The 25,689-nt window shown below is 31.3% G+C and overlaps 1 protein-coding gene and 1 non-coding gene across 2 annotated transcripts; both read right to left on the bottom strand.

Moving 5' to 3' along the window:
• Window positions 1–14: 14 nt before the first annotated feature.
• LOC139891143 (transcription factor TGA2.1-like) lies at window positions 15–9,192 on the bottom strand. Its single transcript, XM_071874083.1, has 4 exons — window positions 9,112–9,192; window positions 601–669; window positions 239–484; window positions 15–140 (listed from the first exon to the last, which is right to left on the bottom strand). Exons 1-4 carry the CDS (start codon window positions 9,190–9,192, stop codon window positions 15–17), a joined length of 522 nt encoding a protein of 173 aa, XP_071730184.1.
• A 16,026-nt stretch (window positions 9,193–25,218) lies between these two features.
• LOC139887301 (small nucleolar RNA R71) lies at window positions 25,219–25,325 on the bottom strand. Its single transcript, XR_011773138.1, has one exon. It is a non-coding gene; the product is annotated as a small nucleolar RNA R71 (small nucleolar RNA).
• Between the last annotated feature and the right edge of the window lie 364 nt (window positions 25,326–25,689).

Raw genomic sequence — 25,689 nt, 5'->3', positions numbered from 1 at the left:
TTTGTTGTAGTTTCTCACATATTTGACAATGTAGTTATTCTCGTTAGATGATCATGAATTGTAAATAATGTCATAACTTTTTGTCTCGTGTTTAGTACTTTGTGCATCATTGAAAAAGTCTTCTGTCGTAATTCGTCAGCCTATAATAACATTATAATTGTATTAAAATGCATAATATAGTATTTTTTTTTTTTTTTTGGTTATTAATAGGATATATGCATGTTATGATTTACTATACCTCATCCATAAAGTTGTTCATAATTGTAAGCTTTCCAACTAAACACGATATAGAATTTTGATAACTTGACAGCGCCGCTTCGTCTCCTTTATTCACAAAATCTTTGCCTGTTAAAGAATTTGATATTGTTGCTTCTAAATTTCTCAATTTTGTAGTTAGTGCAATCTCTTCGTTTGTAATTTCAGTTGTTAAAGATTTCAGTTTTTCATGTTGAGGGCCAAATACTTCAATATAATTGTTGATTAACTGCCACAATAAAAATTAAGTTATTGTATGTTCTTATTGAAATGTAAATAGGAAAATGTAGTTAATATAAAACCAATGATAATAAATAAGGTAAATAAATAATTTCTTTTACTTGCCTTTAATATATCAGTTGGACGTAATCTACCAATCCACATTATACACTGTTGAGTAGGGCACTGATAATGCTAAAAACGAACATATATTTCATAGCATTATCCCTCAAGAAAGACAAGCTTTTCGTTGCAATTGTTCTATTTACAAGTGATATTCGTTTAAATAATAAAAGGTGAAGATAAAAGACAGATTCGACGAATTGAAGACGCAAACGACCAAAAAGCTCAAAATTACAAAATACAATCAAAGTGGTTCCAATTATTGATGAGAAACGTCTCAAAATTACAAGAGTACAAGATGCAAAACGCAAAATACAAGATATTAAATTGTACGCAAGGACGTTCGAAAATCCGGAACCGGGACCAAAGTCAACTCTCAACGCTCGACGCAACGGACTAAAAATTACAAGTCAACTATGCACATAAATATAATATTTAAATAATTCTTATAATTATTTATATATTATATTTATATATTAAACCGTCGGCATACAAAGAAACAAACTCATGTGAGCTGGAAAAAGAGGTCATGCGATCGCATGGCCTGGAAGCTTTAATTCCATGCGATCGCATGGTGGTAGGTGACAGGCCACATTGCTATAAATTCGCGTGTTTTGGTTCAATATATATGATATATCCATCTCTCTATCTATACGTAAATATATTTATATTTATATTATAATTTTAATTTTAATTTTAAATTCTAATAATAAGGGTATGTTAGCGAATGTTGTAAGGGTGTAAGTCGAAATTCTGTCCGTGTAACGCTACGCTATTTTTAATCACTGTAAGTTATGATTAATGTTATTTTTAATTTAATGTCTCATAGCTAAGTTATTATTATGCTTATTTAATACCCAAGTAATCATGATGTTGGGCTAAAATATTAAAATTGGGTAATTGAGCTTTGTACCATAATTGGGGTTTGGACAAAAGAACGACACTTGTGAAAATTAGACTATGGGCTATTAATGGGTTTTATATTAACTAAACGATACCTCGTTAAATTAATATATAGACTTATAATTTGACGTATTTATATATAACCACATACGCTTGACTGGGTACGGTGGGCGGGATATCTATAAATACCAATAATTGTTCATTTTACCGGACACGGAACTGGATTAATAGTTAATAGACTTGTTGAAACAGGGGTGGATTACATTCAAGGGTAATTGGTGTAATTGTTAACAAAGTAGTAAAACCTTGGTTTACACGCAGTCGATAACCTGGTGTATTCATTAAACAAAGTATTAAAACCTTGTTACAATTCAAATCCCCAATTAGTTAGAATATTTGACTTCGGGAATAAGAATAATTTGACGAAGGCTTTCGCACATTATATTTATGACTGATGGACTATTATGGACAAATCCGTATGGACATATTGAATAATCCAGGACAAAGAACAATTAACCCATGGGAATAAACTAAAAATCAACACGTCAAACATCATGATTATGGAAGTTTAAATAAGTATAATTCTTTTATTTCATATTTAATTGCACTTTTAATTATCGCACTTTTATTTATTGTCATTGTATTTAATTACACTTTTAATTATCGTACTTTTTGATTATCGCACTTTTATTTATTGCAATTTCATTATCGTTATTTATTTTACGCTTTAAATTAAGTCTTTTATTTATTTAATATTTTACATTAGGTTTTAACTGCGACTAAAGTTTTAAAAATCGACAAACCGGTCATTAAACGGTAAAAAACCCCCTTTTATAATAATAATAATATCACTTATATATATTTGTCAATCATTGAGAACTAGACAAAGGATAGTGGAAGATTGAATCTCATAAAGACTCGATTGATCTATTTAGTTTCAAACGTACAAAAACGTTTTCAGTTTAAAAAGAACTTTATTATTAAAACGTATATAACTTTTATAAATATCTAGAACCACTTTTGACAACTCATTACTTAACTAGTATGATAAAGATAACGATATTTATATTTTATTTTATTAAATATATATAACAATTTAAATTAATATTATATATATTTATACGCGTATTATACGTACATAATTTTATACTTTTACTATAAACTTTACCTTTACTTTATTTTTACTTTACTTTAACTTTAATAATTCATACTTTAATAATTCACTTTAATAATTCATACTTTAATAATTCACTTTAATAATTCATACTTTAATAATTCACTTTAATAATTCATACTTTAATAATTCACTTTAATAATTCATACTTTAATAATTCACTTTAATAATTCACTTTAATAATTCATACTTTAATAATTCACTTTAATATCTCACTTTAATAATTCAAAAATCTATTATAAATAGAATTCAATAGGTTTCATTATTTCATAGAAACTTGAAAATATTTTTCTCTAAACTCTCTCAATCGATTTACATATATATATTTACTCCGTATTATTTCAAGATATTATTAGTATACATAAAATATTACGACGGAGTGCTGTCCGAGTGATTTCGAAATTGTTTTTCGAGTAGGATAGGATTAAGGAAATTATGGGTTATAGCTATGGAGGTGATTGAGTATGGTTCATGGTTATGCTCGTGAGGTCAATATAGTATTTATCATTTTCGTTGCGTCTACGTACCTTTCCTGCAATATTGAATCTCAATATTGATACGTGAGTACTCATAATTTAACTTTTACATACTAATAGTGTATCCCTGACTAGTGCTCGAGTATTTAGGATTATGCATGCTTGTACTTTTGATATTGCCCTTAGACAGGTTAGGTTGAATCTTGAATTAGTTACACTTGCGGTTGAGATAAGGTATAAGATATGCATGTCCTTGGAAAGCTAGCGAAAAATTAAGAACTTTTCCTTTAGATATCGAATGGTTTCGATGAATGGATTAGAAGTTATAATCAATTGAATTTTCGATATTTTTATTAAAAATGATTATTATTATCGTCGTTTTTATCGTCGTTCTAGTTTTATCTTATTATTATCATTATTATTATCTTTATCAATAAAAGGGATTTATCATTAAAAATTGTTATTTTTTTTATTATTACTATCGTTATTATCGTTAAAGTTATAATTAGTATTATTATTATTATTATTATTATTATTATTATTAGTATTATTATTATTATTATTATTATTATCATTATTAATATATATATCATTATTTAAAAATGGTTATTGTCATTGTTATTATTATTACTATATTATCATTAAGATAATTATTAGTATTATCGTTAATAATGTTATAGTAACTATCATTATTAATATTAGTGTAATTAAAACAAATATTTATAACACCTAATTATTTTGATTACTATTATTATCATTATTATGAATACGATATAAAAGACGATTAAAAGCTATTAAACGAAACGATTAGGAAATAATGAGTAAGAGTATCATAATGAAATTAAAATATTATAAGATATTGATTTAGATAAAATTATCGTTCTTATTATTTTTATCATTACTATTATTATTAAAAGTATCGTTAGTATTAAAACTATCATTTTAACAAAAATTATCATTTTAATAGAAATGTCATTGTTACTATAAAATATCATTATTATTATTATTATTTTAAATAGAATTATTATTTTAAAGATAATATTAAAAATTATCGTAAATATTAAAGTTATCATAATTAGAATTATCGTTTTATCATAATGTCATCTTAGTAATTATAAATATTGATATTTTTATAATAATAATTATTATTACAAAATAATACAACTTTTACTTACTATCATTATAGATATTATTTTATCAAATAAATATGTGATACAAACATATTTTACTACGCGTAATAACTTACTTTAATAATACCTATCATATTATCTTTATGATATTAAATGAACCCTATAAATTTTATTACTTAATATATATAAAAGTATATTTTATTATATAAATTTAATATAAAATTTTATTTATTAATAAATAAATTATATTATTTACTCTAATAAATATTTTAAAAATATTTAAAAATATAAAATGACGATATTTAAATTATATATTAATCATGTATAGATTTTTGGAAATTATTTTGAGTCAAATTTACTTTTGTTGACTTTTGCAATATAGTCTCGAGCATTAGAATTGTGGTACACTATGACTTGACCTAATTTGTTAGACAAATATTGACCAACACATAAATATATATAATTAATTTAGGTTCATGAATCCGAGGCTAACTTTGCACTTGTTCAATGATGTTATATGTATTTTTACTACAAAATACAGTATGGTGAGTTTCATTTGCCTTTTTACCCTTTATATTTTTGGGACTGAGAATACATGAGCTTTTATAAATGTTTGACGAAATAGACACAAGTAATTGAAACTACATTCTATGGTTGAATTATCGAAATCGAATATGCCCCTTTTTATTAAAGTCTGGTAATCTAATAATTAGGGAACAGACACCCTAATTGACGCGAATCCTAAAGATAGATCTATTGGGCCTAACAAACCCCATCCAAAGTACTGGATGCTTTAGTACTTCAAAATTTATATCATGTCCAAAGGAGGATCCCGGAATGATAGGGGATATTCTTATATGTATCTAGTTAATGTCGGTTACCAGGTGTTCACCATATGAATGATTATTTTTGTCTCTACGTATGGGACGTATATTTATGAGAACTGGAAATGAAATTCTTGTGGTCTATTAAAATGATGGAAATAAATGATTATGATAAACTAATGAACTCACCAACCTTTTGGTTGACACTTTAAAGCATGTTTATTCTCAGGTGTTAAAGAAATCTTTCGCTGTGCATTTGCTCATTTTAAAGATATTACTTGGAGTCTTTCATAGCATATTTCGAAGTTCGTTGCATTCGAGTCATTGAGTTCATCAAAGATTATTATTAAATTAATTTATAGTTGGATAGTAGATATTATGAAATGGTATGCATGCCTGTCAATTTTCGATGTAAAGAAAGTTTGTCTTTTAAAAACGAATGCAATGTTTGTAAAATGTATCATATAGAGGTCAAATACCTCGCAATGTAATCAACTATTGTGAATCGTTTATAATGTATATGAACGGGTCCTTTCAATGAAGTTGTCGTCCAGACCAGCTGTAGGTTGACGAAAAATCTAGAAAAGTCATCACTAAAATCAGCAGGAAATCCACGGACCTCAGCATCAAACAGGGTCGCCAAGTGGTCAGACTTATCCTAACCATGAGAGGATCTGTCTTGTAAAATGGGGAGGACGCCGTGCAAATTAGCTGGATAAGACTAATGAATCAGACCCCCAGAAAGGATAATCTCCTTAAAGATTAAAAATCAGCTGTTAAAGACTGATATTACTCAATCCTTGAGATTGACCTTAAAGATTGAGAATTACAAACTCATGGAATTCAATGATATCTAAACTCGAGCTTGAACGAGAAAATATTTTGATCAAAATTACAAACCGATTTGTTTTCTGAAAAGCCATTTTCAATGCGTTCATTACCGTTGAATGTAAAATCCAAGAAATTCACCTGGAATTCATTAAGGTCACCTGAACCAAATCGGGTGTCAACCATAAGAACGGTGGTTGCATAGCATGGTCAAAGACAGAACCTTGTGCCAGACCGAAAAATTATAAGGGTGAGCTTTACTATTGCTCCTACCAAGGATAGTAATTGCATCCGACACGTTATAGACCATAATTAAAAGCATGTCAGGGGACATTGCCTTAACAGTTGCTTGTTCAACGCTTTCCTTTACAACCAGACGGTAGTTTACCGAAAGGTAATATACGGAACAAGTATACTGGACGTGTTGCTTTCCCAATACAAGGTTAGCAAGTGGGTGACACAAAACCGCAAGTTTTGAGCTAAAGTTTTCAAATCTGAAACCCACCAAACTCACAAAAATAATTTGCAAACACCGGTGAAGGGTTATTCCGGAAAACTTATCTAGGGTAAAAGCTAGATTTAATCTTCAAAAGATCAAATGTTTTCATAAAGATCCAATTTCCTTAATGGATCTAAATTTTTATAGTCATGTGGGACTGTAAACCACATCGTTACTACCATTGTTTATACCGCCGTATAGAAATCACTGATGTACAAAGTGTGAAGAATAAAGAAGTGATTCTAGTATTTTTATTTCAAGACTATATTGCTTGAGGACAAGCAACGCTCAAGTGTGGAAATATTTGATAATGCTAAAAACGAACATATATTTCATAGCATTATCCCTCAAGAAAGACAAGCTTTTAGTTGCAACTGTTCTATGTACAAGTGATATTCGTTTAAATAATAAAAGGTGAAGACAAAAGACAGATTCGACAAATTGAAGACGCAAACGACCAAAAAGCTCAAAAGTACAAAATACAATCAAAGTGGTTCCAATTATTGATGAGAAACTTCTCAAAATTACAAGAGTACAAGATGCAAAACGAAAAATACAAGATATTAAATTGTACGCAAGGACGTTCGAAAATCCGAAACCGGGACCAAAGTCAACTCTCAACGCTCGACGCAACGGACTAAAAATTACAAGTCAACTATGCACATAAATATAATATAATATTTAAATAATTCTTATAATTATTTATGTATTATATTTATATATTAAACCGTCGGCATACAAAGAAACAAACTCATGTGAGCTGGAAAAAGAGGCCATGCGATCGCATGGCCTGGAAGCTTTAATACCATGCGATCGCATGGTGGTAGGTGACAGGCCACATTGCTATAAATTCACGTGTTTTGGTTCAATATATATGATATATCCATCTCTCTATCTATACGTAAATATATTTATATTTATATTATAATTTTAATTTTAATTTTAAATTCTAATAATAAGGGTATGTTAGCGAATGTTGTAAGGGTGTAAGTCAAAATTCTGTCCGTGTAACGCTACGCTATTTTTAATCACTGTAAGTTATGATTATTGTTATTTTTAATTTAATGTCTCATAGCTAAGTTATTATTATGCTTATTTAATACCGAAGTAATCATGATGTTGGGCTAAAATATTAAAATTGGGTAATTGGGCTTTGTACCATAATTGAGGTTTGGACAAAAGAACGACACTTGTGAAAATTAGACTATGGGCTATTAATGGGTTTTATATTAACTAAACGATACCTCGTTAAATTAATATATAGACTAATAATTTGACGTATTTATATATAACCACATACGCTTGACTGGGTACGGTGGGCGGGATATCTATAAATACCAATAATTGTTCATTTTACCGGACACGGAACTGGATTAATAGTTAATAGACTTGTTGAAACAGGGGTGGATTACATTCAAGGGTAATTGGTGTAATTGTTAACAAAGTAGTAAAACCTTGGTTTACACGTAGTCGATAACCTGGTGTATTCATTAAACAAAGTATTAAAACCTTGTTACAATTCGAATCCCCAATTAGTTGGAATATTTGACTTTGGGGAATAAGAATAATTTAACGAAGGCTTTCGCACTTTATATTTATGACTGATGGACTATTATGGAAAAATCCGTATGGACATATTGAATAATCCAGGACAAAGAACAATTAACCCATGGGAATAAACTAAAAATCAACACGTCAAACATCATGATTATGGAAGTTTAAATAAGCATAATTCTTTTATTTCATATTTAATTGCACTTTTAATTATCGCACTTTTATTTATTGCCATTGTATTTAATTGCACTTTTAATTATCGTACTTTTTGATTATCGCACTTTTATTTATCGCAATTTCATTATCGTTATTTATTTTACGCTTTAAATTAAGTCTTTTATTTATTTAATATTTTACATTAGGTTTTAACTGCGACTAAAGTTTTAAAAATCGACAAACCGGTCATTAAACGGTAAAAAACCCCCTTTTATAATAATAATATCACTTATATATATATTTGTATTTTTATAAATTTAAAACTAATATAGCGTTAAGCTTGTTTAAGAGTTCCCTGTGGACGAACCGGACTTACTAAAAACTACACTACTGTACGATTAGGTACACTGCCTATAAGTGTTGTAGCAAGGTTTAGGTATATCCATTCTATAAATAAATAAATATCTTGTGTAAAATTGTATCGTATTTAATAGTATTTCGTTGTAAAAATAATACTATTTCCTAGTACACCTCACACACATCAGGCACATCCAAGTACCATAAGTAATACTATAGATATCAAATTTAGTTGCCAATTTTTTCATATTAAATAACTTGTAGAAATGTGATAATATGTTTTCGATAATTGGTAGAATATCTTCTTCAATGAAATCTACAATCAATCTTCTTCGTAGTTGTAATATATGTTGTTGATGTTCTGTAAGCCAATCACTATACTTTTTTCTAAAGTTAATCGGATCTTCATGAAATATCGAAACAAAAACTTATAAGGTATACATAGTGTTGTTTTTAAAAACATTGAAATATTGGAATTATTTAAAATTAATTAATATGAAACAGTAGTACATTAGATAAATAGTATATTACAACTTGTGTTTAAAATTTTGTACTCCGTACTTACTTTGGGAATACATCTTCAACTATTTTTTTGCATTTACGACAATCATACACGAAGATCATTTGATCTAGACAAAAGATTTTCATCACCTTTTTTCACACTGACTGCAGTAATATTGAAACCATCCCTCATTGTTTCCAAAATTACTGACACGTCCTCGTACAACAAAAGTGCAGACCTATGGTAATTTAGATTAGCATTAGTTTAAAACAACAAAATTAATGACATGTATTACAATTTATAAGAACAATTAATATATATTTGGCATACTTTATTATTATTATTATTATTATTATTATTAATAATAAAACTTTCATATCTTCTCAATGAAACGGACATCATCAAGTATGTATGCTAGATTCTGCTTTTGATCAGTAAATTTGTCAAGATCGGACGTGTCATCCTTTCCAAGATCAATTTCCACAACAGGTTTAACATAATCTTTGTTTTCTTTCTTAGCAGATGCCACCTGTTAGTTGATATTGATTAAAAGTAAATACTTGATCATATTAGTAACCAATATTATATTTAACTTTTTAGTATTTAATCAGATGTAAGAATATATGTGATGAACCATACATTTGTTTATAATCCTCAATGGGTTTAATATTGTCATTGATGTAAAGTCTAAAGCCCCACCATTGATTGTTGATTTGAGGACCTAATTATAGAAACAAAAAAAGTTAATAAATAAGAAATGAATATAGTATTATTATGAGGGATAAAAAGTGTATGAAAGGTTGTTATTTTTTACCTTCCCAATTCTTCATCCTGCAGTTGTGAAGCATCAATATAATAGGTTCTTCCTTATCATTATTGTTCAATAAAGTTTCATGCAATTTTTTAGCATGTGCACCCTATATTCTACAGCGAACCACCTCTCCACTATAAATATTAAAAAACATTCATGTAGCTTGTTATAATATTAATTAAATCAAAATAATAACAAACATAAGAGTGATACCTTGCATTTGCTAGCTCAAACTCAATATTTTTTTTGCCAACAGCTTTATACTTGTTCATCTTGACATGTTGTCCAACATCTTATATAATATATAATATCATAAATATGATGAAGTCAGATATTATTTCAAAATTAATGTGAATAGAATTTAAAATACATATGAAAATATATTACTTATTGTAGTACTCACTAAAAACAGAAACCATGGGTTGTTTGTTTTCCTTTGGAACAAACCACTCTTGAACATCTTTGAAAGTAACAAAGTTGAAGATATCTTTGTTAATAGTAAACTGCTGACATCTTCTTACTTTAGATTTTTTCAATAAACTGATTATAAAATTGTGGTCCACGAGTTTATATTCTTTTTTGTCATCTTTATCATCTTTGACTTCAAAGTTGCTAACTTCCACAAAACTACCATCCTTGAATGTATGAGCAAAAAATGGCATTAAATTTTTAAAAATTATAGCCCTTATTTTATTCCCCTGTAATAGTAAAACTACATTAGCAGATGTATAGGTGAAGTAGATTCATAAAAACATATTTAATTAATAACATAAAACTATTATTGCAAAATTATAAACCCAAAATTATAAACCCTAAGATCTATAATATAAATCATAAACCAAAACCTAAACCATGAGATTTATAGTGTAAACCATACACCTAAAGCTAAACCCTAAGATTTATAACATAAAACCTAAAAAATATTGTATCTATATATTGAGGTATGCTCAAGAAACAATAAAGTCATAATATACTGAGGTATATTTTCAAACTGTTTTGTGTATTGTATTTACATACTGTAGTATAACAGAACTATCTATTATAATTGTATCATACATTGTAATATACATTAACCTAAACCCTAAGATTTATAACATAAAGCCTAAAAACTATTGTTACTATATACTGAGGTATGTTCAAGGAACAATAGAGTCATAACATACTGAGGTATATTTTCTAACTGTTTTGTGTATTGTATCTACATACTGTGATATAACAGATCTATATATTATTATTGTATCATAGATTGTAATATACAGAGTACATAACTGAATATTAACTTAAATTTAACAAAGCAAAAGTAAATATGATTAAATATTTGAATGGAATTTCCTTACCTCAGCATCCACAAGGATAAATTCATAGGATAATATTGACTCTGCATTGAGGAATGATGGCTTCTGTGATGACCCGGAAAATTTTGACTTATTTAAACAAATTCTCTATATGATTTAATATTTAAGCAATGCATTTTGACAAGTTTTAAAACTTTTGTAGATGAGTTTTATATAACGGTTGACCACCTTGTTTGTCCGACGATTCACGAAAGTCATAACTTGTGATAATTATATAATTGTGTATGTATATATATATATATATACAGAAACATGCGAATAATATTTATATACGAAATGATAAAAATTTACTAGTGAATGATACAATTAAAAATTAAAATTTTTACGTATATAATCGTTTTATTTTTATGATGTATTTTTTAAAAATTTTAAGAAGACACGAAGTTAAATCAAAGATGTACAAGTTGTAAAGCACAACGTACAACAACTGACTTAAATAGTTGAATTAAAATTAATTCATTTACTATTCATGTGAATAGTAAATGAAACGAAATTAATTAATTTACTATTCACATGAAAGCGACATGATAGAAATTATTAATTATAAGTTACATAAAATACCTCTGAAGTATTTAATAAATACGACTTTTTAAAATATTAAAATTTGTTAATTCGATTGAATTAAAAGAATTCAGTAAATTACAGTGGCACAGAATGATCAGCAGACTAGTACGTACACTCTACATCGAACGTATATAGAAATTTTATAAATAAATGGACCTTTTTACAACTAGTTTTATAAAGTTTAAGACCAAAATAAATATATGTATTCAATTATAAAAAGTGGAATTCTTTTTATTTATACTTTTACCCGTCAATTATTAGCAACAGAGTACGAAATACCGGTCCGCGAAAACTGTCGGCAGATATTTTTGAATGTTAATTGTCACGTTTTTATTTTTTATATTATTATATTATTTAAGTTATTATTATTATATCTATATATATACTCGATCGTTTCTGCCAAATTCATTTGATCTTTTCTATCTCTCGACCTCATTCTCTCTAATATATTATTATTATTATTATTATTATTATTATTATTATTATTATTATTATTATTATTATTATTATTATTATTATTATTATTAAGATTAATATTATTATTATTAATCTTATTATTATCATTAATAGTATTATTATTATTAGTATATACATAAAATACTACGACGGAGTGATGTTCGAGTGATTTCAAAACGGGTTTTCAAACGGGCTAAAGCTAAGGAAATTATGGGTTATAGCTAAGGATTTTATGGGTATTGCTCGGGGGTTTTGATCGTGAATCAAAGGCCAACCTTGCACTTATCATTTTCGTTGCACCTACATATATTTTTCTACAATATTGAACCACAATATTGAACGGTGAGTTTCATATGCTCCCTTTTTAATTGCTTTTGCAATCTATATTTTTGGGTTGAGAATACATGCACTTTATTTTAAATGCAATGGATACAAGTACATACTAAATTCTACACCGAGTTTGAACCGAAAATCCCTTAGCTTTGGTAACTAGTAGCTGCTAGTTATAAGAACTGGTGGGTGCGAATAGTTGTATATGGATCCATAGGGCTTGATATCCCCGTTCGTTCCAGGTATAGAGACCTTAGCCTGAACTATAAAATGGACGTATGCTATTTGAGTTTAGTACACGTTGGTTTGCGTGTATTGTACATGTTGGTTGCATGTATGTTAAAACAGGGGTATTTATTATATATACATTAAGTTTAGTTACCAAGGTGCTCAATTTCGTAGAATATTATGATAAACATTTCTGGATGAAACAACTGAAATCTTGTGATCCATCTTTATATACAGATTATGCGCAACATTTAAAACTATGAACTCACCAACCTTTGTGTTGACACTTTTAAGCATGTTTATTCTCAGGTTCCTAGAAGTCTTCCACTGTTTGCTTATACGTTATACAAGCTATGTGCATGGAGTCATACATGCTTTATTCGAGAAAACTTTGCATTCACAAAATCATCACCATGTATCTTATTTTGACTGCATTGTCAATGGATGTATTATTGTAAACTATTATTTACGGTGATTGTCTATATGTAGAAATCATCAGATGTCGAAAACCTTGGAATTAGATATTCATTTATGGTGTGCCTTTTCAAAAGAATGCAATGTTTACAAAACGTATCATGTAGAGGTCAAAACCTCACTATGAAACCAATGAATAACGTACTGCGTCAATAGCGATTTTGGCGGGTCGTTACAGTTGGTATCCGAGCTTGAGGTCATAGGGAACCAGAATTTGCATTAGTGTGTTTAACTGGTAATTGTTAGGATGTATTAGTGAGTCTGGACTATGACCGTATTTGTTTTTACCGATTTTTGCTTATCATTTCTTGTCGGAAATTACATACTTATCATTCTTATGTCTAGAAACGTTTTCCTGCATTTATTGCATAGATAGTGTACAGACAAATTCATATCTTAGCATATATGTTACTGTAAACTTTGCCTGACATCTTCCAAAGATTCCTCCGTAATTTATGGGATTTTGGTATTATATATTCATATGTAAATTATGTGTTGAAGAATACCAATCTAAGTCCTATAATCTATTTCATATCAAAAATCATTTCCCTGATTATACAATATGGATCCCGCATCTAGTTCAAATTCCTTAGATTCCGATAGCTCTTCTGATATGGAATTCTACCTAAGCTCCGAAAGTAGTGTAACCGGAATGGATCAACCAATTAGCCATCATCTATTCTGGATGAATTGGGGATGAGTTCGTAATCTACTTAATCATTGGAGACAAGAAGAAGGTGATCCCTTCCATCCACCACATTTCCCTCTGGGCGAAGAACCTGTAGCACTTACCGGCGAACCAATTCGTAACACCATTTTCACCCTCATTTCTAGAATAGCTCGCAACGATTACGTAATATCTACAATTCTAAATCTTATTCATCCGCTCGTTCGAACCGCCAATCATCCCGGTGTAATAGAAGAAGTCAACGAGCTTCGCGCTCGAGTAGTGGCTTTGGAGAGTATGATGCGCAACTTACAGGCATCGCAAGAAACACCGGCATCAACAGTACCACCATCATCAACACCAACAGTACCATTACCACCAACAACAACAACGTCCACATCACATGCCTCAACATCATAATCTGTACCTCGAGCATTAACATCATACGCACCACAGATACCAAGGAGTACCAACAACAACAAACGATGAAGTATTAATTCATCACTTCATTGAAGAAATATTCTGCAGAGAATATGTAGTTTCTAAAAGTTTTAGAGATTACTTATTCTAGTTCTAACAGTAAACCAGATGAGTAGATGGATATAGATGATAGAGGAAACCCTGACAAGAATGGTGTGTGATTTACAAGCTACACTTGTTGTACAAGCGCCACCAGCGGTATCACCAGCATCACCATCAGTATCACCAACACCAGCAACACCTGTAGCACTACAAGCTCCACCAGCTCCATAACCACCGACAATATTGACAACACAATCACCAATGGTTATATTGAAATAACGAGTTATGGAGTATTAACTTATTATTTCCAAAGAATTTATATATATATATATATATATATATATATATATATATATATATGTATATATATATATATATATATATATATATATATATATATATATATATATATATATATATATATATATATATAACCATAATATATCTTTTCGTACTAAGCTATTACGTATGAATTTTTAAGGGTAAGTACTACTCGGTTAATTCATATTACTAATATGCTATGATGTACGACTTAACCATCGTTAACTACAATCTCTATTTTAACTCAATGAATTCCATTTCATAATAAACCAAACGTATTAATCAATTACATGTTTGATTTTACACTTTCATCTTCGATGTATTTGAAACTTTCTAGAAAACATCATTCGTACCTTGCAAAGTTCACAAAATTCCACAAGCACTAATATCCTTCACCGAGGAATGTCAATAAGAATAGATAATAAAGTATTGATTACATTAGTGAAATACTCCGCGAAGATTATGCAATCTCTAATGTTTTAGAGATTATTCATTTCTAGTTCCAGCCAAAAATCAAATGAGTTTAATAGTATATTAACTCATCAAATCCACATTACATCCGAAGAAAATATACATATATATATATTTTTTCATAAAGACTGTAGTAAAAATCATCTGTACAAAATATTACTTGTGAAATTTTTAACGGGTAGGTAATACCCGGGAAATATATAAGTTCACAATTAATATGTTACACTGTACATTCTTCAAATTTTGATTCAAAAATCATTAACTATACTCACTACCTTTACATCTATACACAATCATTTCATACAAATTCAATTACATATTCCGATTTTGACAAAACAGAATTCAGGTCAAGATTTAACGGGTGACATCACTCTTAGATCCCTACATCTTTCAAAACTATACTGACTTTAAAACTGTGCTAGAACATCACTTCTATTCATAAAACCCAGGAAAATATTTTTATCATTCAAGATTCTAAAACATCATATGTATATTGACGATTACAATCTGCGTTCGTACCCTTCATGATTCTTGAAAACACCTCAATTAAGAAACAATCGAGAGGATGATCCAACCACACATTATCTGCGAAAAGAAAGATTTTTGCATATAGTTATGCACCTGAAAACTCTCGGAACCTAAGTAAAAATTTAACATAAATCTGTGATCCATTGGCATTGTTATTACCGAAAATAACCTTGCAAATTTTTTTAAGGTATCCAGTTTTATCACACTTCCAATCAGTCAACGTCGACTTTTCAGATTAACCTTATCATAACCTTGATATGTACGTTTTTTTTTACCGGGGAACCTTTTATGTTTTCACCATATTAACAGTAAACGTACCAGCAAATTCATTAACCTTTGACTTAAGTCTCTCCGAAAAATCACTATATTTATTCATTGAAACCCTATCATGTACTCGTCTACATCTTCTAACGATAATTGCCATACCAAATATCGAGAAGCATCAATCATCATATTCGAACACCGCAACATCAATAATTATATATATATACATATAACATCTATCTCCTGAACTTATGTACTTCAATTATAAATTTCTGAAAAGCACCCCAGTTATGACGCCCCGTACAAAATTAACGTGTACAGATCATCAACAACAGGATCATTACAAGGTCAAACACTATATGCTATTTTAAAATAAGTTTGCATTCATAAAAAGGGGTAACGTCTTACCGACATCAAATGTTTTACAAACGATAGTGTGCTTCTACGAATAGGAAGCAATAACATAAGTACGAGACTCAAAGGTCATTACAAATTCATTGTTCATAAGTAACATAGATTGTGAATGCATAGTAAATGTTTCATGCATAGACATCTCTAAAAACGCAGTGGGAGTCTACACAGCAAGTGTAACGACCCGACTTTTTCGACTTGCTTTTGTGCCTTGTGTTTTTGAGAAACTGCGTATTTGTGCGTACTGTGCTACTTTATACTCTGGAATCTTTATACACATGGCTTACTTTCATTTATGTGTTAAAACGTGGCTTTAAGTACGTAGGTTAGTTAATTTGTTTACCGAAAACCTTTATGACCGTTAGTGTCACGTGACGTTACGAACAAACTGCGTACTGCGTACACGTTTAACTTTTGTTGTAATCGGAATATTATGACTACGAAATCTTAATTATTATTTTATAATAATAATTACCTGGGTTTATGGATGCTTAATTACGCGTAGTAATTTACTTATGCTTACTAGTTAGTCTTGTTGGACTTTCTACCTTGTTGGGCCTTAGCCCACCCTACATTAGTTAGTGGACTATTTAATTGGCCCAATTATTATTAGCTAGTAGCCCATTAATATGTAAGACAAATGCCCATTTATTAGAGGGAACATACTAGCATTTATGTCAAGTATTATTCTTAATGTTGCATGGGATCCTAACATAAGCACCAACTTTAGACAACCATTAACCAAAAAGCAACTTTTGTCCCCCTTGTCCCCCCTCCAAATTCACGGCCACCACCACCACCCTCACCCCCCATTCACCTATAAATACTAGCCTTATTCCATCCATTTTACACTTGCTTTCATTTGTAATTCACACACACTCACTCTCTAATTCTCTCTAGTTCTTTCTCTGTCTAAAAGTGTAAGCATTTTGAATTTTTCTTCTTCTTCTCCTTCTCATCATCACAAATTCATCATCATCATCATGGGTCTAGATTTTTAGCTTTTGATCTTGATTACATCTTGTAGATTCAAACATGGATTTGAATCTTTCAAGAACATGGAAGATTCAAGCTTTCTAGCTTTGAATCTTCACCCACTTTGTAGATCTATATCTTTTAACTTTAAATCTTGTTATTTTGTTATAAAGATTCAAACATGTGTTTGTAATCTTCATACAACTTAAAGATCCAAGCTTTATGCTTCAAGATCTTCAAGAACAATCAAGATGCAAGCTTTCTAGCTTGGATCTTCATATCTTTTGTTGGATCTAAGTTTTCTAACTTATGATCTCATTATTTTGTTATAAAGATCAAAACTTGTGTTTATGGTCTTCATGTAACTTAAAGATCCAAGCTTTATGCTTCAAGATCTTCAAGAACACTAAAGGTTCAAGCTTTCTAGCTTTGTGACCTTAAAACTTGTGTGAAAGGGATCCAAGCTCTCTAGCTTAGGTTTCCATCACTTCATTTGACTTAGATTATGTTTATACTTGCTTGATTGAAGTAAAGTTTGTAGCTTTAGTTGTAAATGCAACTTGTAATTGTGTTAAGACTAAGGATATGATGTTACCTTGGTTAATCATCCATCTAAGACTCTTAAATGAGTTGTGTTCTTACTTGGTCTTAACATATTGTGTTTTAATGGTAGAATCTTGGTCAAGGTGATGCTAACCTATCAACGAGTTGTACACTTGAAGCTACAAGCATCAAGGATGAGAACCGTGATGAGCATCAAGCACTAAGAACCCCACCGGAGCACATTGCTTACTGTTTTCGGGATCTGATCAGACCACCTGGGCTACTGGAAAGTTAATTTTCAGTTAGTTCGGTTCGATTAGATGATTTTCCATTTAGACCTCATCTTAATCCGAGTTACGGTTTTGGATTTATGGCCTTCCGAAAGTCATTACACCCTATTAACGTTGTGCTGAAATTTCTGACTTACTCGCACTTAAACTGTCACCACGGTCAAACAAAGACGAGTTTGGTTCTGGAAATTGGTCAGCAACTTGGGGAATCATATATGGAGCCATAGCCACTGATTACGTGTCTTTTTGATTTACGTAGAGGTCGTAGCAGCTGACCGAAGTCAGCCTATTGTTTCGATCTCTATTCTTGTCAAACTTACTTAGCTTTTATGATGATGAATGATGATGATTATGACACTTAAACTTATTTTATGCACTATTAAAACTTATGTGGATAACCTACTGACCTAGTAACCTTTGATTTAGGTTGACGACCTTTCGGACCGACTTATTACTTGCGTACTTTCATTATCGACTTTACCGCTCTTATCACTGTGAGTTATAGCATCCCTTTTTACTTTAACTATTTTGGGACTGAGAATACATGCGCTTTTTACGTTTTACATACTAGGCACGAGTACTTAAACTTTATATATGTGTGGGTTATACAACGGCATAAACTTTCCCCTTAGATCGGTAACGTTTAGTCATTGGTTTTTGAACCGGTGAACGCGAATCTTAGATATGGATCCATAGGGTTTGACATCCCCACTCGGGCTAGTTGCGCTAGCATTTAACGGGTGTTTAATACTTCGTAAACATACGCACTCGCCAAGTGTACTTTTAGGGGGTTATAAACGTTAAGTTAGTTACCAAGTGTCCACGGTTAAACATATACTTTTCATACTGTTTTGATAAGCTATTTGAAGCACTGAAATCTCGTGGCCTACCTTACATTATTGTTACAACTTAAACTATAGCTCACCAACATTATTGTTGACGTTTTTAAGCATGTTTTCTCAGGTGCTTAGAGGTTTATTGCTTCTGCTGTTTAGAATTGCTGTCTTGCTGTTTAGACTTACCGTTAAGGACCTGCCGTGCTAGAATTCCGCTGCATAATCTTAGAGATGTCTCAATCATGAAACTTTTCTTTTGCATTCGTAGTTTATGTTATTTTCAAATAATGACTTTGTAACGACCTTTGTGTCACGCTATATTTTGTAAACGCTATGTCTTTATGAATGCAAACTGGTTTTCAAACAGCATGTAGTACTTGACCGTGTAAAGATCCTGTTGTTGATGAATCGTACACGATAGTTTTGTACGGGGTGTCACATTTGGTATCAGAGCATTGGTTGTAGGGAATTAGGTTGCATTAGTGAGTCTAGACCCGACCAAGTAGGATTCACTAATAGGACTAATCTACAACTTGCTAGTTTACTTGTTTTTGCGAAACTTACTGCATGCTACTGATTACTTTTACTGCTATGTGATATTACTGCATGCTATTGCTTATCTTTACTGCCATGCGAACTTGCTGTATGCTTATTTCCGCTATTGCATGATTACTATCTGCTTTCACATGTTATTTCTGTTTAGCGTTGTTATTATTGCCATGCATGATATTACTGCATGCTATTGTTTACGTGCTTGCTTTATGACTTACTGACACGGAAACAGTTATTTTTCCCGCCCGTTATCATTTTGGAGAGCGACTCAGACTCACCCTCCCCCTCGCCTGCCATTGTTGCCGATTCACAGATCCAGTCGTCGACACACTCTAGTGACTCTGGCGCTTCATCCTCTGGAGCCAGTGGCCATGCACCCGACCCAGTGATCACCTCAGACGGACACGAGGATCCACCAGAGATTCCAGCTCCACTCATCCCAGGACCCTCGGAGCCACATCAGCATTCTACTGATGTTGTGATTCCCGGGGAATACGGGGACGTTCCGTTCCGTAATGAGCATAACCATTGGTGTAGACGCCTTCCTGATGGACGTGTCATACCGATCTCAGCTTTCAGATACCGGATTATGACTACCGGCCGAGCAGAGCCACCTCCAGCTGTTTTTGAAGACTTATCATCCGATGACTCATCCTCTGATGACTCCAGTGACGAGGATTCCGACGAGGACCCTGAAGAGGCACCCGTGCAGCCACCCTCTACCCCGCCGAAGAAGCGGTATCGTTTCGATGGTACCGTTATTCCAGGGGTTAACGAAGGTAGGACATTCGTTAGTGCGCATGGACTGAGGACTAGAGTCACCGCCCGCAAGCGGGTTGTGCCATATCCTGCCGATCCATTTGTGCATAAGGTTTACCAATGCGCACCATCTACTTCTGGAGCTAGACCATCTGCACCACCTGCACCACCTGTACCGACTGCACCTCCTGCCCCACCATCTCCCTCCGTCGAGGAACTGACGAGGGAAGTAGAGATCCTCCGTGCTCGGGTAACTGAGCTCGAGGACCAGATGTCCCACATAATGGACATCCTTTACCCATCGTCACCATAGGGCATTGTAGTATATTTAATTATGTAATCTCGTTTGTAGTTTCATGTTTTACTCATGTATTGTACGAACTTATGCGGATGTATGCAACTTATTATTAATGAATGGAACTTAGTGTTGTTTACTTTTGTGCGGTGTTCTAATTACGTTACTATATGTTGTTTCTGTGGTATCTGTATCTAGTGCATTGCTTAGTTAACATGTGTTGCGTTGGTTCCATGTTGGTTGCCTTATACTATATTATTATTTATTAAATGTTGGATTTTGACTTAAGTCAAAATTTTTGTTTAGAAGAGCAATGGAAAATGGAAGAGCAGCGCCCACAGCAGCACAAATTGAGGAAATGATTGCGGAGAGAGTAGCCGCAGATATTGCAGAAATCAACCCACAAGCTCCACCAGTTGACCAGCCCATTCGTAATGGGTGTACATATAAGGAGTTTCAAAGCTGCAAGCCCCACAACTTTAGTGGTACTGAAGGGCCGTGATAATGCTAAAAACGAACATATATTTCATAGCATTATTCCTCAAGAAAGACAAGCTTTTAGTTGCATTTGTTCTATTTACAAGTGATATTCGTTTAAATAATAAAAGGTGAAGACAAAAGACAGATTCGACGAATTGAAGACGCAAACGACCAAAAAGCTCAAAAGAACAAAAGACAATCAAAAAAGTTCCAATTATTGATAAGAAACGTCTCGAAATTACAAGAGTACAAGATTCAAAACGCAAAGTACAAAATATAAAATTGTACGCAAGGACGTTCGAAAATCCGGAACCGGGACCAGAGTCAACTCTTAACGCTCGACGCAACGGACTAAAAATTACAAGTTAACTATGTATATAAATATAATATAATATATAATTAATTATATTAATTATATATATATTATATATATAATAAAAACCGTCGGCAGAGAAAGACTCCAAAGTGTGAGCTGGAATCTCAAACTTCGCGACTCGCGGAGTTTGAAGGCAAAATACGCCGCGAGTCGCGGAGCCCCAAATTTCGACTCTGGCTATAAAGCAAACCGAATTCTGATCAAAATTCATCATCTTTTTCTTCTCTTATCATACGTAAAATTTATATATATATATATAATTTATATTTTAATTTTAATTTTAATTCTAATAATAAGGGTAAGTTAGCGAATGTTGTAAGGGTATAAGTTGAAATTCTGTCCGTGTAACGCTACGCTATTTTTAATCATTGTAAGTTATGTTCAACCTTTTTATATTAATGTCTCGTAGCTAAGTTATTATTATGCTTATTTAAAACGAAGTAATCATGATGTTGGGCTAATTACTAAAATTGGGTAATTGGGCTTTGTTCCATAATTGGGGTTTGGACAAAAGAACGACACTTGTGGAAATTAGACTATGGGCTATTAATGGGCTTTATATTTGTTTAACTAAATGAAAGTTTGTTAATGTTAATATAAAGATTTACAATTGGGCGTCCCTATAAATTACCATATACACTCGATCGGACACGATGGGCGGGGTATTTATATGTACGAATAATCGTTCATTTAACCGGACACGGGAATGGATTAATAGCCACTAGAATAATTAAAACAGGGGTGAAATTACATTCAAGGGTAATTGGTGTAATTGTTAACAAAGTAGTAAAACCTTGGTTTACACGCAGTCGATAACCTGGTGTATTCATTAAACAAAGTATTAAAACCTTGTTACAATTCGAATCCCCAATTAGTTGGAATATTTAACTTCGGGTATAAGAATAATTTGATGAGGACACTCGCACTTTATATTTATGACTGATGGACTGTTATGGACAAAAACCAGACGGACATATTAAATAATCCAGGACAAAGGACAATTAACCCATGGGCATAAAACTAAAATCAACACGTCAAACATCATGATTACGGAAGTTTAAATAAGCATAATTCTTTTATTTCATATTTAATTTCCTTTATTTTATATTTAATTGCACTTCTAATTATCGCACTTTTATTTATTGTTATTTAATCGCACTTTTAATTATCGTACTTTTTAATTATCGCAATTTTATTTTATCGCATTTTTATTATTCGCAATTTCATTATCGTTATTTACTTTACGCTTTAATTTAAGTCTTGTATTTATTTTATATTTTACATTAGGTTTTAACTGCGACTAAAATCTTAAAATCGACAAACCGGTCATTAAACGGTAAAAACCCCCCTTTATAATAATAATATTACTTATATATATGTTTGTATTTTTATAAATGTAAACTAATATAGCGTTGAGCTTTGTTTAAAGATTTCCCTGTGGAACGAACCGGACTTACTAAAAACTACACTACTATACGATTAGGTACACTGCCTATAAGTGTTGTAGCAAGGTTTAAGTATATCCATTCTATAAATAAATAAATATCTTGTGTAAAATTGTATCGTATTTAATAGTTTTTCCTAGTAAAATATAAGCTATTTTATATACACCTCGCATAACATCAAGTATTTTTGGCGCCGCTGCCGGGGAACACTCTTAAACGCCGGAAGCGCAACGCTAATATATAAAAAAAAAAAAGATTTTTAGTTACTTTTATTAAAAGTCGTTTTTGTAAAAATACGTTTTAAAATATAAAAAGAAAAACAAAAATATAATTATTTTTAAGATTTTGTTAAATATTTAAGTTTTATAAGTTTCTTTATTTTTATTTTAGTTTATAAAAATATAAGTTTTATTTTAATATCTTTTATTTATTTAAAATCAGAAAACAGAAAATAAAAAAAAAAAAAATAAAGAAAAAACGCGTCGAATATTGAAAGCTGTCATCTGAATTCTGGAACCCCGCGAGTCGCGGGGTTTGAAGCATTATACACCGCAAGTCGCGGAGCTTCTCTGACACGCGAACAGAAACCCTAATCCTGCATTAATTACGGTTTATTATTAATTATAATTATTATTTAACCCTAATTATTATTATTATTATTATAATTAATTTTACTTTAACTTTTACTTTTTATTTAATTTATGTATTTAGTATTAATTAGTTTTAATTAAATTGTAAAATTAGTAGTTTTATTAAATAAATAATATAAAAATAATATTTTTATAAAAATTGTACTTTTTACAACTTTTTGTATATTTTTATATTTTGTCCCTTTTTAATCGTTGAAGCGTAATATTTGTATTTTTAGCTCATTTTTAATTTTAAACTTAGTTTTTACTATAGTTATTTTTACTCCTAGATTTTTAGGCTTTGCCGTAGAATTCCTTAAGTGCTTTTTCTTTAGACTAAGATTTAGGTGCTTTAGAATTTTGCGACGCCTTTTTAAGTTTTAGTTTCTTTTTAAGTTATTTCCATTTGGGATTTAGTTTCTCCTGTAAGCTTTAATATTTTTAGACGACTTTTACTATGTACCAATTATCATTCCAATTAGTAATATCAATTTGCGATTATAATTTTAAGTTAGTTGTAGTAATAAGGTTAGGTTAGTCAAGTATTTTTAAGTTTTTATAAGTTTCTTTTATTTTTCCGTCACCTTTTATTTTTCAACCATTTTTTTTCTTTTTCTACCTTTTTCGACGAACTCTTTTTCTCTCTTATTTCTCGCCATTCTAGTTTTTAGGACTTAGAATTTTTTCTACTTCTTATCTAAATTTCTTAAAATTACGAAAATTTATTTTAAGTGGTTAAATTGATAGACATCAAAATTTTCTGGTTCGTAGTAATAGTTGGATTTGTACGTGGACCGGGTTATTGGAGCCAAACAGTCCTCAATTATATTGAGACCAAACGAATCCTGCCCCTCTGCTGCATCTTTTGGCTATTCGAAACGTGGGCAAAATCAGAAAAGTCTATTGATTGGATAACTTATTATAATTTTTCTTTCCTTTTAAAAACTAATAGGATATTCAGTGAATGCACCGAGCAAGACGTTCACCACCTTTTGTACGTTCACCACCTGTAACTAGATCAAGACATTTAGCAAATATTGTCGCCATTGATTTTTCTTTAGAATCGTCATCTAGTCGAACAAGAACTCCAACTCAAATTTCCGATAATCCATCTTTTGAACCCGACTTCACAATTAAGAACCCGGAGCATATTCAAGGACAATTCCAAGATCTTGAACCACTAATTATTCCTCCTGAGCCACAAACCATTAAATCAGAATCCTCTAGTGATTCGTATTCAACAAATTCAATTATGGAAGTAACGGAACCTCTAAGTATGGAAGATCGAATGAGAGCCACACGCACGGGCCAAGGTCACGCCATTATTAAGCCAGAAGTTAATGCGCCAGATTATGAAATCAAAGGACAAATTCTACACATGGTAACTAACCAATGCCAATTCAGTGGTGCACCGAATGAAGATCCTAACGAACACCTTCGTACGTTTAAAAGAATTTGTACACTATTCAAAATCCGAGAAGTGGAAGATGAGCAGATCTATCTCATGTTGTTTCCTTGGACTTTAAAAGGAGAAGCCAAAGATTGGTTAGAATCGTTACCTGAAGGGGCGATTGACACATGGGATGTCTTAGTTGAAAAATTTCTTCAAAGATTCTTTCCGGCATCTAAAGCCGTGAGACTTCAAGGAGAAATTGTTACGTTCACACAAAAGCCAAATGAAACATTATATGAGGCGTGGACAAGATTCGGAAGGATGTTGAGAGGATGTCCTCAACACGGTTTAGACACTTATCAAATAGTACAAATATTCTACCAAGGTGTCAACGTTGCTACACGAAAAGACATCGACATAACAGCTGGTGGTTCCATTATGAAGAAAACCGCAACTGAAGCTTACAAAATTATTGATAACACAGCCTCCCACTCGCATGAATGGCACCAAGAAAAAGATATTTTTCGTTCATCTAAAGTGGCTAGAGCCGATTCTAGCCATGACTTTGATTCCGTTTCAGCAAAAATAGATGCTTTCGAAAGACGAATGGAAAAGATGAATAAAGATATTCACGCAATACGAATCAGTTGTGAGCTATGCGGTGGACCACACTTATTGAAAGATTGTCACATTGAACCAACATTGGAACAACGA

Source organism: Rutidosis leptorrhynchoides, chromosome 1 (assembly GCF_046630445.1).
Source record: "Rutidosis leptorrhynchoides isolate AG116_Rl617_1_P2 chromosome 1, CSIRO_AGI_Rlap_v1, whole genome shotgun sequence".
Classification (NCBI taxonomy): domain Eukaryota; kingdom Viridiplantae; phylum Streptophyta; class Magnoliopsida; order Asterales; family Asteraceae; genus Rutidosis; species Rutidosis leptorrhynchoides.
The sequence above is the reverse complement of the archived record's forward strand: the minus strand, read 5'-3'. Positions and strand labels throughout refer to the sequence as shown.